Here is a 13,280-nt window from a genome sequence, read left to right as displayed (position 1 = left end):
ATATACAAAGTTCAATATGTTTTCCGAGAATCAATCTTAAGAATCTCTTTCACCAATACACATCTGGGTTCTTTAATAGCTATTCAGTGGTAATACAATCTCTAAAGGTTGTTTTGAGATTCAACACAAACTCTATATGCTTTCATTGAGATGGGTTCATCGTTATCATGTGAGATGTGACGTATGTATACAACTTCACTCACATGACAACAGGTGGTCGTTACAGTATGTGTGTGGTGGATTTTTAATCCCTGTCTCGTGTGTTAAATGTTGAACATTTTTATGTGGAAGGTCAGTAAGTTATGTGACCTCAAGCTCAATTATTCATAAACTGATTTTAGCACAGGGGTGTCCAAACTACGGTCCGGGGGCCAAATGCGACCCGCAAGCCATTTTGAATTGGCCCTCAGCTAATTCAAGAAGTATAATGAAATATGGCCCACAATGAAACTTTTGCTTGTCTTGTACTTCTTAAAGATATATGTAAAACATATATTACACAGTATTCATGTGTTAATAAGCCCACTTTCAAAGGAATTCCATCAATTAAAGTTGAAAACATTTTCTAACAAATCTGAGTTGATAAAAAAAGCCCAATAACTTATTTCTATAACCAGCTCGAAATATACCCTTTATATTTCCTTTATGAGCAATCTGAGGCTTCTGTTTTAAGGAATGAGCTGCAAACGAAACCCTCTGGAGAGCTGTGATGTTGGCGGTTTTTCCTTAAAGGTCCCATGACATGCTTTTCTGGTTATTACCCGTCCCCTTGTGTGTTATGTAGCTTTCTATGCATATACAGTAAACGGTCTGCAGATTCACAAACCCTCAAAGTACACCCTGTAGCGAGTAAAACTCTAACACAGAAAATACCTGTCTATGCTGCCCCAGAACGCCTCGTGGAGATTTTCTTTTTCCATTTTTTTCTTTCTGGTCATAGTGACGTAACGGCTCCTCACACACACACACACACACACACACACACACACACACACACACACACACACACACACACACACACACACACACACCACACACACACACACACACACACACACACACACACACACTCAGTCAGACTTATCTTTTCTCAGCCGCGGATCCGTGGACTCGACACACGCAGCAACCAGGAAACAACACCAGCTTCCAGCTCACACTGTCCGCTCCTCGAGCCTCAAAGGGCGAGCAGCGAGCCCCGCAACGTCCCCGCCAACACGGTACCCAGACCCCACGCAGCATTCTCATCTGTTTATCAATCCTGGTGTCATTTTCTGGTTGCTAACACCATTGTAACACAAAATCACTGATGTTCCGCTGTAACGGTGGTGGACTCATCAGAACAGAGTGGGTGAGCTGACCAATCAGAGCACAGTGGGCTCATAGGGAGGGGGGGGGGGGGGGGGGGGGGGGGGGGGGGGGGTGGTGCAGGAGCTCCAACAAGCCGTTTAGGATAGAGAGTGAATACACATACTATCCAGAGATGCTGTATGAGAAACCAATGTGATTTTGGAACATTGAACAATGCAAATCTATTCTAGTAGACCTCAACAATGGAATTGTGATCAGTAGAAATGGCCATGTCATGTGACCTTTAAAGCATATTCAAGTATAAAGCATAATTTGCCTACATTTCATTGATTTTGCTAACTTATAACTGAACTTATGAGACAATATACCTCTCCTCCATTAAGTGGCCCAGCCCTATTACTCCTCATTACTCACAAAGCCCTCAACAACCAGGCCCCCCCCCCCCCCCCCCCACCCCCCCCCCCTACCTCACAGACCTGCTGGGTCATCAGAAGCCAACCTCCATCCATCCCCACACGCATCAATCAACGGACCTGGGGGGACAGAGCCTTCTCCGTCGCTACCCCCTCCCTCTGGACCTCACTCAACCCATCAGAGACTGCACTGACCTCACCACCTTCAAAAAACTTACAAAAACTCACCTCTTCAATCTGGCTTTTAATGTGTGATTGTTTTTGTATTGTTTGATTTGTATTTGACTTTAACTATATATATTTATTTGTTGTTCTTTTCTTTTCAGTATATCTGTAAAGTGTCTTTGATCACCTGTAAAAGTGCTAAGAAAATTAATATATTATTATTATTATATGTGGCCTTCGGAGAAAAAAGTTTGGACACCCGTGGAGGTTAAGGAGGATTTCAAAATGTTTCTCCATCCTTCGCTTTTTAAGTTATTATTTTGGAACAAAAGCCCAACGTAGTATGACCCAAGAGCACTGATGTGGATATGTCCCTGAAAGATATTATAATACAGTTACAATGACATCTCTTCCCCATTCATTCATGCATGGCCACACCAGATGGATGGACTGTGATGAGGAGGGATGATATGTCAAGATTCTACTGTTAAAATCATCTATAATAAGCAAACATCTCAGCCTGAAAATGAAGAGGTCACCACCATTTATCGTTAACTAGCTGTTAACAGTCACAAGCTAATATCAAGTTATCAGTTCCTGCAGAAACACACACATGGTTTTAAAGTTACAGTAAAGATTTTACATTCAGTTACAGCTTATTGACTGATGTCTGGTAGAAATGTTCTCCTGTCTGCTGATTATACAACATCTGATTCGTATGCATGTCCATGAACTGTATAATTATGACAAGGAGACCGTTTATGTGATGTCAAGATTAGAATAAAATGAAGCTTTTTAACCTGAGACCTGTATCATCTTCCACTTGTCTCCACTTCACTCTGGAAATCTGAAATTACTGGCAACAAAGTGACTCCATGGGATCACTTTTCTGGGTGCAGTTACATTAAACATGTTGATGTAGTTTTCAGCAATTTAGAAGTGGTTGTTCACTCAATGCAAACTGTAATAATATGCAAAGAGACTCTTATGAGCCAGGCTAAATCTCACATGAGCATTTCGAAATACAGCATCTTTAACACCACCACTTATAGCCGAGTATGCTTTCAAGAGTTGTTTAAGTGCTACTGATGTTTAAGGCAAGTTTGCAACAGAAATAGCTTCTCTCCCTCAGAAGCGTTAGCCTATGCTGTAAAGTTTAGATCCGTTAAATTTCACATTTCTAAAGCTATGAATTCAAACCATGCGTATTAAGTATTACAACATTTCAAAGCAGGAGAGATACAAAGCAGATTGTATGAAATACAATGACGTTTGATTTAACACTGAGTTTGTTTACTTGTATTTAAGACATCAAAAAGAGAATACATAGAAAATATAGTGATTATAAGAAAAGTTGCAACACTCAGCTAAACTACATTAATCTGCAAGTATTGAACAGCAGGTTTACACTCATAGCATTCTTTGTTATATTTATTGCAGTGTGTGTAGTAGGGCTTATATATTTCCAGGTTTTGAAGGAATACATTGGATAATTCACTTCATTAAGGAATATTTGGTAAAAATACAGAATTTTAGGTCATTTAATACGATATTATAAATAGGTAATCAGCAAAATACATCTATTCAAATCAAAAGCAGCCATCTTTTTGTATCAATTTATGATTAATTATACATAGGCCTATAGTTTATAATGTGGAGTTCATGTTAATTAATTAATGCCAATACACTGTGATTTATAAACTCATCATATTTTTCATTTAAAATGTTCATCAGCAAAGTAAATATAGCCTAATACTTGTCAAATATTTATAATAAGGGAATAATATGTTATTTTGTAATAAAAAACTAACTCTAAAGTAGAACAATGTGTATAGCTAAACTCAAAAGTTTGACTATTCAAGTACAGTGCTTCAATAAAAGCAGTTATTAATATTTTCTGTTTCTCCGCAGTGTTTCCACCGGGTGTCTGCAGCGGGACTCACTGACCTGCTCCCGGCCGGTCTGGGACCAGCTCCACCGGGCCTATCTGCCGCATCATGTAGGCTGTCTTCACCTCATGACAGCTGTCCGCATCGGCTGATCCGCAGCCAGGGTCCGGGAGGAAAACACAATACAACAAAATCACCCACAGCAAGTCCGCGTTTTGTAAGGCTGCACGGAACATCGCAACATGTCAATGAGGAGATAGAAAATCTGGCTGGTTAATATGAATTCCTAAAAGTCCCACGGTGCAGTGTGACTGAAAAACTTCATCTGCAGCCACTATGTCTGTCTGGAGCCCACCGTGAGGCTCAGCCCCCTCCCCTCTCTGACTCTCACTCACTTTAGCCCAATTAGCCATCTTAATTGAAATGTGAACTCAATATACTTACAAATACCGCGTAGTTTGAAAACGCGTGTTTCATGTACAGCAGCTGCCAACATAACAATAACTTATTACAGATAAGAAAACGAGCAATAAGATAATGACAATAACAATTATATGGAATTAAAGTAATTCCAATGTATTTAGTTATGGGCTTAAAAAAACATGTCGTCATGGTTTTCATAGATAACTTTTGCAGATCTTGTCCATTAAACTTGACTGATAGTTGTGAGTGAAGTGGGATTTAGGGAAACACTGTTTAATAATGAAACGTGGGCGCCACCTGTTGGTCTGTTTGGATCATAGCAGAGGCATTTTAACAGCTCCTGGAAAAAAGAACCACAATATTGTCTAATAAAATTAGATGTTGTCAACACAAACTCATACTAGATGGCTAAAGTAAATTGTTAACAGTAAGCTATGGCAGGAAAACATGTGCCAGTGCCTTCAGTTTCAGGAACGTTAGTTTACCTTTGCTTACGTTACAATTTGGGCAAAAACATAATACGGAATTACTTCTACCAAGAAGCAATTAAACTGGCGTTGGGTAGGTCCCAGTTGGTTTAGGTTGACAAAGTAGCTAACGCTCAAGTTGCACCTTATTGACGTTTCGCTGAAGATACATCACATTAAGGGGTGCAGTCAGTCAGTGCTTACTTTGTTTAGTTAAGTAGCCAGCAGGCACACCTATGAAGCCCTGGCGTGAGAGGCTCTGTCCAATGTCACCACGCAATCTGATAGCTTTACGTCCATTGTGATCCTACGGCGTGATTGGTTTAGGTTTAGGCACAATCTCAAATTGGACTGCAGTGCAAAGTATTCTGATTAGATGAGGAAATTGGAGATTGGACAGCCGATCCTGCACGTGTCGAGCACCCCTTGTGCGAACATCATCCTCATAAAAAGTGCCGGATTATATGAAACAAAAACACATGCCCCGTGTGAGGCTCGAACTCACGACCTTCAGATTATGAGACTGACGCGCTGCCTACTGCGCCAACGAGGCCCTGAAAGCGGTAGAAAGCAAGGTTCTAATTTGTAATTCTTGTTATTAAATAATGATTGTTATGATCTATTTTAAGGCGTACTCGTAGTACAGTATATATGGGATAAACAGGGGGACCTGTGGGATACCCCGATTTCTACTTGTGAAAAGCTTGTCTATCAAATCGAGAGGTATTACTCCACTCTAATTTCAAAATAATTGAGGGTGAAGTTTTAGACACGCTGATTTAGTTATAGCTATCCGATGAATTACGATAAAGTAAAATGTGTTCTTAAACATATAAGTACATAACAATCAAGTCAAGTCAAAAAGTCAAACAACTAAACATCTACTTGTTATTACCATAGACTGTATATAAAGGTTATTACCTATTGGTTGAGCAATCTAGCATGCGAGGGTCCATCATGTTTCCTTTCACTTTCGTAATTATACCAAGATTTGACCAATCAGAGGCCTCCCCCAACTACCAAGAACTGTGAGAAACCAATAATCTTATGTTCCCTCTCATGATTTGACCAATCATGTAGAACTACCAAGAATGCCACCTGCTTTGAGAGTCGCAACTTTGCTCGGACTGACATACTTTGTTATAGTTTGGTAAGTGCATTGCCATTTTGTTGTAATATCAGTGGTGTAGTGGTCGTTGGAAGCGGGGGATCGCCGTCCCCCCACTTATTTGGAGCCAGAGGTCCACAGAGGTCCACAGAGGTCCACAGTGTACCCCCCCCTCCCCCCCACACGTCATCTCGCTTATTGAGCGTTCGCCTAGTTTTCTAAGCAAAAAAACGAAAGAAATTATTTACTTTCTCTCTTTTGAATGATATTTCCCATCAGATTAAACAGCAAACGAAATATGCTTCTAATTACAATTTCCTATACATATATAAACGTAAATTACAATTAGCCAGCATTAAATCACGGCCATTTGTCTCTTCATGTCCAGTTTAAATTATAAAATAATACTATGTTCAGGCCAATGCCATTCATATAGCCTACGTAGGAAATCATGATGAATAGTGTTTTTTGTTAAGCGATTCGGCAAGGCTGGAATCGTACCAGTGTCTGGCAGAGCATTTGTACCCATGTAAAATGAGAGCAAACCATTTTGGTAATAATAACATTATAAATAAACGAGTTCAACATCGAAATCACACAGTCGACATTCCACCAAAGTAATCTATGCGTAAAAATAATATATAGGTTCTCATATGCTAGATCACATAGGGGCACCAGCTCAGGCAAAGCATCTACAACCTAATTCATTTAAAATGATATTGATCGAATAGAAAATTAAACACAATATGCACTTGGTATGATTTATGAATGTTATGTGCCAATCAGTACACCGCTAACATGTTTTTCTTTGACACCAAGTGTTCCGTACGCTCTCTCGATTCTGTTGTTTTCCCGAAGCGTCCTGAATGCATCTTGGTACTTGCTGCGGCCCCTTTAAATCCAATCTCCCGCGTTCTAAGTTAAGCGGAAATAGGGAGCCGTCTTTCCTCTATTTAAGCGCGCCAACAAAGACCCTCAGAGAAGGCAAATCTGTTATCGTCCACAACACCGTACGTTTTGTTTCACTCCACCGTGTATCCTACTGTCCTGATAAAATGCCAGAGGAAATGTCAGCCGCGTCAATCTACGGGAGGTAAGACTCGTTTCATTTCCTCACTGTCTACCGTACGCTTGGAAAACACAGCTAGGTAGCTTTTAGCTTGATAACACGGTTAACGTTAACTTCCTTGCGTTGTTGCATGACATCTTGGGTTGCTTACTAACACTCAGTGGCTGGTTAAATGTATTGAGTGCTGGCATAAAGTGCGGCTAACAAGCATCACTTTCACCCTTGTGTTAGGCTAGTATGCTAACACGCATACTGTGCTAACAACAATAAAGCTCAGCTAACATGTCAAGACTTTGCTGAAATTAAGAGTCAACAGTAATGTTTAGGTGTGTCGACTATAGTTATACTTCAGAATAAGGGTAGTTGGCTTGTATTTGCATTAACCTAACTCAAGTGTGAACTTATTTGACTCTTGCAGTGCGGAGGAGAAGCCGTGTTCCTCCTCCTCAACCGCAGCTGCAGCAGACAGGTGAGTGTCCCCACGGAAACCCCCGCCGATCTCTAAACATTACTATTCAACTACTTTAGATACACGTGTTTTTGTTTCCTCACTGTAGCTCTGTGGACGTTGCCGAGGAGGCAAAGAAGCTGATTGGCACCGGGAACAGGCATCTAGTGATGGGAGATGTTGTTTCTGCTGTCAGTGTCTTCCAGGACGCCTGCAGCATGCTGTGAGTGCATCCATAGCGAGGCAATGTGACTGACTCAACATGGCACACTTTCAAAACACTGTTTACAACTTTATATAAAAACAAAATAGGTAGTAGTATTCCCTCTTACTAGTTTTGTTTTGTTTTCTGGTGATCTACATATATTAAAGGTATGGTAGGTCATTCACTTCAGAAACACTTTTTGTTATATTCCATGGAATGCTCTTAACATCCCGATAGCAATGAATACATTAAATGCTTTGACAATAAATATTTCATCTGTGGAGGCCGTGGCGCTGTTAAAAGCAAAACCAATTATCTGCCTCGGCCTGCAAGGCCATACATATTATTATGTAATAAAAATATTTGTTATTACCTAACAACCAGCTGTACCTTGATTACGATCAAACATACTCCACCTAACACTTCTGTTTATCTGCCAGGGCTGCAAAGTATGGGGACACTGCAGAGGAGTGTGGCGAGGCCCTCTTCCTGTGTGGGAAGTCCCTCCTGGAGCTTGCCAGGTATGATCATTGCATGGCCTTCCTTCTAAAACTCCATACTATATTAAGTCATGTTGATGAACATTGATATACATTTGATTATTGTTGCATCACTGTGTTAAATGTTATGTACTTTTTTGTGTATGGCGGAACCTTTAGACTTCAGTGTAACCTCAGCATTGACAGTTCAAAGGCCGTTTGCTCTCTGGCCAAATGTTGAATAAGGTTCTGAGTGACATTTATGGACTTGCCACTCTTTTTCTTTTTTTGATTTGGTTAGGATGGAAAACAGTGTGCTTGGTAATGCCCTGGAGGGAGTCCCAGAAGAGTCTGAGGAAGAGGATCAGCCGAACAGCTCAAATATCGAGAGTGCCAACAATCTTGATGGTCAGTGTTTATTAAAAAGGGTTGCCAGGTAAAGGGGGCTCTATCTAAAATCACCCGAAGTTTAGTCTGGTATTGGTTTGTTTTAATAATGACATGTTTCTTTACGTTTGGTAAGACTGAGCTGACATGCAAATACAGTAAAACCAATAAAATACAATGTTAACTGCCACTAAAGACAAACAACATTTAACAGGCTTCTTACGGTCATTAAAAAAACCTGGAAAAGTAATGGAAATTCAAAATGCTAATTCCAGGCCCTGGAAAAGTTATGGAAAACAATATTTTTCCCAAAGTTTAGGAAATGTAACTTAAGTTGCATCAAATATAATTTATATTTTATCTAATCGCCGAAATAGTAATATGATAATACATACTGTATCATAATGAAATGTAAAATGACATTTAACTGTCGTGGTATTTTTCTTCTTTTCCTATTCCATGTTAAAATAACCCATTTTCAGTGGTACCGCTGAGAGTAATTGTTTTGGTCATGGAAAATTAGGTAAAGGTCATTGGTGAAAAAGTGTATGAACCCTGATTTTTTTTTTTTTTTTTTTTTTTTTTTTTTTTTTTTTTTTTAAAGTAGCGTTGGGGTAGCAATCGCTCCTTTTCCCCTCTTGAGTTGAAAGTTTTCTGACAAGTGTTTGTCAAAATTGACTGAGCTTGATGGTAAATATCAAATGTAAACTTATTCTTCACATGACATTCGTGTGCAGAAGAAACAAGAGACGACCTACGAAAGCAGGTTTATGATGCAATGGCGGAAAAGGCTGAGCCAGGTGACATCGAATTGGAGTCCGAGGAAGGAAAGGGCACCCCTGAGGTGAAAAAAGAGAACGGTGTGGTGAATGGATCAAGTTCCCCTGTGAGTGAGAAGGAAAAGGAAAAGGGTTCAGTTCAAAAAGTGAACGGAGTGGTGAAGAGCCCCGGTGCTCCTGTCGATGGTGTGGCAGAAAGATCCACTGCAGCCAATGGTGTCAAGGACTCAGGAGAGCAGAACGACAAGAAGACCAATGGAAAGCCAGAGGAAGAAGATAACGCTGAATCCAAGCCAGAGGATGAACAGGACGAGGAGGAATCAGAGGGCAGTTGACGTTCTGTTGCAGAGCACTTTGGTGTGGCAGGGTTGAGCACCATCTTGGCGTTTCATTATATTTAAAACGGGTCACATTAAGGTGTTACAAAAGGTGACGGGGAAACTCACTACAGCAGTTCTAATGCACCCTTTGGAAAACACTTAAGTATTTGCCTTGAGCTTCAGTCACGACTTGGGGAAACTGGCTTATAGCCCTTTGTAATTATCCTCTTGCTCAACAGATGATGACGATGATGATGATGATGAGGATGGAGAGCAAAATGGGCAGGTAAGTTCCCGTTCTTTGTTTTCTCTTTTTAAATGATTGGGAATATTTTTGCTTTGATGTATGCCCTCTTCTTTTCAGGAAGAAGAAGTTGGCAATTTGCAGTTGGCCTGGGAAATGCTGGAAGTAGCTAAAGTCATCTACAAAAAGTAAGGGCAACATTGCTGGATGAAGCAAATGAGTAAAAACAATGGCACAACATTTTAAACATGTGGCTAAAAAGATTCATACTGTCCATGAGAGTTCAAGCAGGTCACTTCATACAAAGTCAGACTTTTAGGATGTTATATAATGTGGCAAAGTGGTCTTGCTGTTGATTCAGTTTCTTCACCACCACAGAAAGGAAGGCAAAGATGACCAGCTGATGGCAGCCCAGACATATCTGAAACTCGGAGAAGTCAGTGCTGAATCGGGTACGTTTCATGTAGCATTTCCAGGATGGACTTGTCACTTTTACTTGTTGGCCTTCCTTTTCCCTCCCCTCAAAGAACATCTTAAATAATACTGCCGTGGCTTGTTGAATTTTATTTTTTTGCTCTTCACCAAGCTTTTGTTTTATCTATAATTATTGTTACCAAGTTAGGGTTCAATAGTGTTTCACCACTATATACAGGTTAAAATAAATTGCATTCACTCAACATACCAGTAACATGAACATATAGCAAATGTCATTTCCCATTAGAGTTGCAACTAGTACCACTGCTGAGCCAGCTAAATGTGACCCTATTGTCACGTGCTCCCTTCACCAGGAAACTATCCCCAGGCGCTAGATGACTTCCAGGAGTGTCTTGCCCTGCAGCTGAAGCACCTGCCCCCCCACAGCCGCCTGCTGGCTGAGACCCACTACCACGTCGCCACCACACTGTGCTACATGGACCAGTACAGCCAGGCCATCCAGCACTACAACAACTCAGTTAAAGTCATCGAGACCCGTCTGGGTAAGATGTCTTTCTCTGCAGACGTGCTTTTTTTTCAGAGCCGGGTGTCTTTATCTTTTTAGTTGAGTGAAAATAAGCTTACTGATAGGCTATTCACAACAATACAGCACTGCTTCTAAAAGTCGATGGCAACTGTGGGTCTGCAGTATTCCTGTTATGTTTTATTGTACTCATCATACATTGTCTGTGTATAGCCATGTTGCAGGAGGCGATCGACGCAGCAGGTGGTGCGGCTGAAGAAAATAATGAGATGGACGAGCTGAAGCAGCTTCTGCCCGACATCAAAGAAAAGGTGGAGGATGCCAAGGAGAGCCAGAGAACCGGCAGCGCTGCCTCCCAGGCCATCCAGCAGACACTAGTGAGTACATGACAATGGTCTGAATACCAGTTAAGTAGTCTTAAACGTTAGAGTGCATTTTTACATCTTGGCTTGCAATCCACCGAGCCTTTCAGTGCTTAACGAATGACCTCTATCAGGGCGGAGCCTCAACCTCATCATCTGCATTCTCATGTGAAAATGGTGGCCCTTCATCATCTTCAGCTTCAGCTTTTGCAACAGTCAACAAGGTAAGGACATAGTACTAGGACATTTAAAAACGTTTAACCGCTTCGCTTACTGACTGAAATAAAACTGATCCTACATTTCTTTTTAAAACAAACCAAACGCTTCCTTTTCAGATCCCAGTTAAATCGTCTGGCAGCGCCTCGTCTTCCAAGGCAGTCTCAAACATCTCCCATCTAGTCAGGAAAAAGGTAAGCTCCGCTCAAGTATTCACAAATGTATTACTTTTATTCCATCTTGATTGCTGCAACTTTCATACCTCTGACATATCAAAGGCCAGTCATGATTTTTCAGTCCATTCTGCCTTCTGAAACAAAACCATTTGATCATTTAAAAATCCAAACCTGACATCTGACTGGCAGAACAATAACCTGTATGTTAAAACTGGCCATGTACTGCCCTCAATTTTGAAAAGTCAACGTGCTTGCCTGCTTTGGTTGTCGGGATGTCATGGCGCTCTGCTCATGTCAATCTTTAGCCTGTGTTCTGGTTTTTGTGTGAACGGTGACTTCTGTTGGTTCATGTGGTTGCGGTACGGCTTAGTGCTGTAAACAAAGCTTTTGATTTTAGTGTGTGTGCATGACACAGTGTCTGACCGTGACATATCCATATTTGGTTTCCCTCTTCCAGTCTTCTCTTCCCCTCCTTCTCACTGGTTTTTTGTTTCATCACAGAGGAAACCAGAGGAGGAGAGCCCAGTAAAGGACACTGATGCTAAACAAGCGAAACAGGAAGCCACAGTTAATGGCAGCGGTGACTCTAGTGCCAGCAACGGCAAAGGAGTCCAGGAGGGCAAATCACAGGAGGCGAGTGATGGGCTCATGTCTTAATATGAGTTTCAAAGACGGCACTCCAACTTGAAGTTTGTGCTGTGACGCTGCTACCCTGCTTTGATGAGAGATGTCTCCACAAACAGAAAATAACTACTTTCATATAGTTTCTGGTGGAGTTCCAGTCCCCCTCTTACTATGAAGTAATCTGAAAAAGCTGGCATGTTGCGGTCTACTTCTCTGGAAGGCTTATTAAAACTGCACAAAAGCCCACAAGGAAGTTGGGAGGAGTCCTTGGTAATTTGATGACTAGACTCATGGGTTGTCATACATGATGAAACCATTGCATTGGGGGAAATGTTTGTCTTTGACCCTTGCTGGTTGTCAGTCTTTCTGCAAAATAAGTTAAGATGGGCTTTCCCCCCCCCCCAAGTTACTTTAAGTAACTTTTTTTTTACTGTAATGGAAGCCAAATACAATGGTGTTCTTCCACAGGGCATTTGTAAGTGGACATGCAGCATTGGCTGTTACTGTGGTTGTCTTTAGCTGTTGGACAAGCTTCAAACCTTCCTATTTTCATTACTCTAAGTTCACATATCTGTGGAACTGTCTTTTTACTGAAACAAGTGAAGTCTGTCCGAAGTCTTTTTACAAGCTTGGTAAAACTGCAGACACACCAGCAGTCTGCAACTTTTCTTGAGATGAGCAGGCGGCTCGCTCAGCCTTGCCATGGTGATAATAACTTAATGTGTTCTTGTGTCCTGTAGCCTGCCAGCTCGTCGGCCGCTGTGGGGTCTTCAGCGTGACATCCTCGTCTCTTTCCTGATCTCTGAAACCAGCACAGCATGCCTGTCCAGCCCCTCAACCTTCAACACTTTTGTTTCTGTAAATAAGATCCATTTTCATAGATTTGTCTGTCCAGTTTTGTATACTTGTAGTAAAAATGAATAAAGAATTTGCATATGTAATTTTGTTGTTGGCTTTTTATTTTTAGCTTTCCTGGAACTTGTATCAGGCTTCAACAGTTTGCTGCTGCACCTTTTTAATCTTGCTCAACTTGATTTGAATTCCAACAAAGTAAATGTCTTCAGCAGATGAAGATCAGAGCCCTCGTATAAACCTTCACAAATGATCTTGTGTTGTGCCCTGATGTAGAGATGTTTTAGTGTTTAACCCTGACTGGTCTCTTGGTGCAGGACTTAAGGGGGCAGATACTCCACTCCTGAGGGCTGTGTAACTGAAAATTGCAGTGTTGCTTGTATGTGGA

At 41.1% G+C, this 13,280-nt stretch overlaps 2 protein-coding genes across 2 annotated transcripts in view; one reads left to right on the top strand and one right to left on the bottom strand.

Moving 5' to 3' along the window:
* The window catches only part of LOC307019553 (glypican-5-like), a gene marked incomplete at its 5' end in the record, with an annotated part of 44,023 nt that extends 39,835 nt beyond the window's left edge, over positions 1–4,188 (bottom strand). The window contains 2 exons of the mRNA XM_079650563.1: positions 3,834–3,998; positions 4,131–4,188. Of these exons, the coding sequence (XP_079506689.1) occupies positions 3,834–3,998; positions 4,131–4,188 (223 nt within the window). The remainder of the gene's footprint in view (positions 1–3,833; positions 3,999–4,130) is intronic.
* Positions 4,189–6,694: 2,506 nt separating this feature from the next.
* On the top strand, positions 6,695–12,981 carry LOC307019544 (histone-binding protein N1/N2-like). Its single transcript, XM_079650546.1, has 15 exons — positions 6,695–6,866; positions 7,261–7,311; positions 7,400–7,513; positions 7,936–8,016; positions 8,276–8,382; positions 9,099–9,467; positions 9,700–9,746; positions 9,825–9,892; positions 10,083–10,156; positions 10,493–10,681; positions 10,876–11,039; positions 11,159–11,248; positions 11,360–11,434; positions 11,918–12,049; positions 12,781–12,981. Exons 1-15 carry the CDS (start codon positions 6,829–6,831, stop codon positions 12,817–12,819), a joined length of 1,638 nt encoding a protein of 545 aa, XP_079506672.1. The 5' UTR covers positions 6,695–6,828; the 3' UTR covers positions 12,820–12,981.
* The last annotated feature ends 299 nt before the right edge of the window (positions 12,982–13,280 follow it).

The sequence above is a fragment of the Notothenia rossii genome (assembly GCF_949606895.1).
Source record: "Notothenia rossii genome assembly, chromosome: 1".
Lineage (NCBI taxonomy): Eukaryota > Metazoa > Chordata > Actinopteri > Perciformes > Nototheniidae > Notothenia > Notothenia rossii.
This window is presented reverse-complemented; position numbering and strand designations above follow the sequence as displayed.

Coding starts and splice junctions, on each gene's coding strand:
- LOC307019544 (XM_079650546.1), top strand. CDS start 6,829: ATGCCAGAGGAAATGTCAGCCGCGTCAATCTACGGGAG. Junction 9,747..9,824: donor ATGGAGAGCAAAATGGGCAG/GTAAGTTCCCGT, acceptor TCTTCTTTTCAG/GAAGAAGAAGTTGGCAATTT. Junction 9,893..10,082: donor GCTAAAGTCATCTACAAAAA/GTAAGGGCAACA, acceptor TCACCACCACAG/AAAGGAAGGCAAAGATGACC.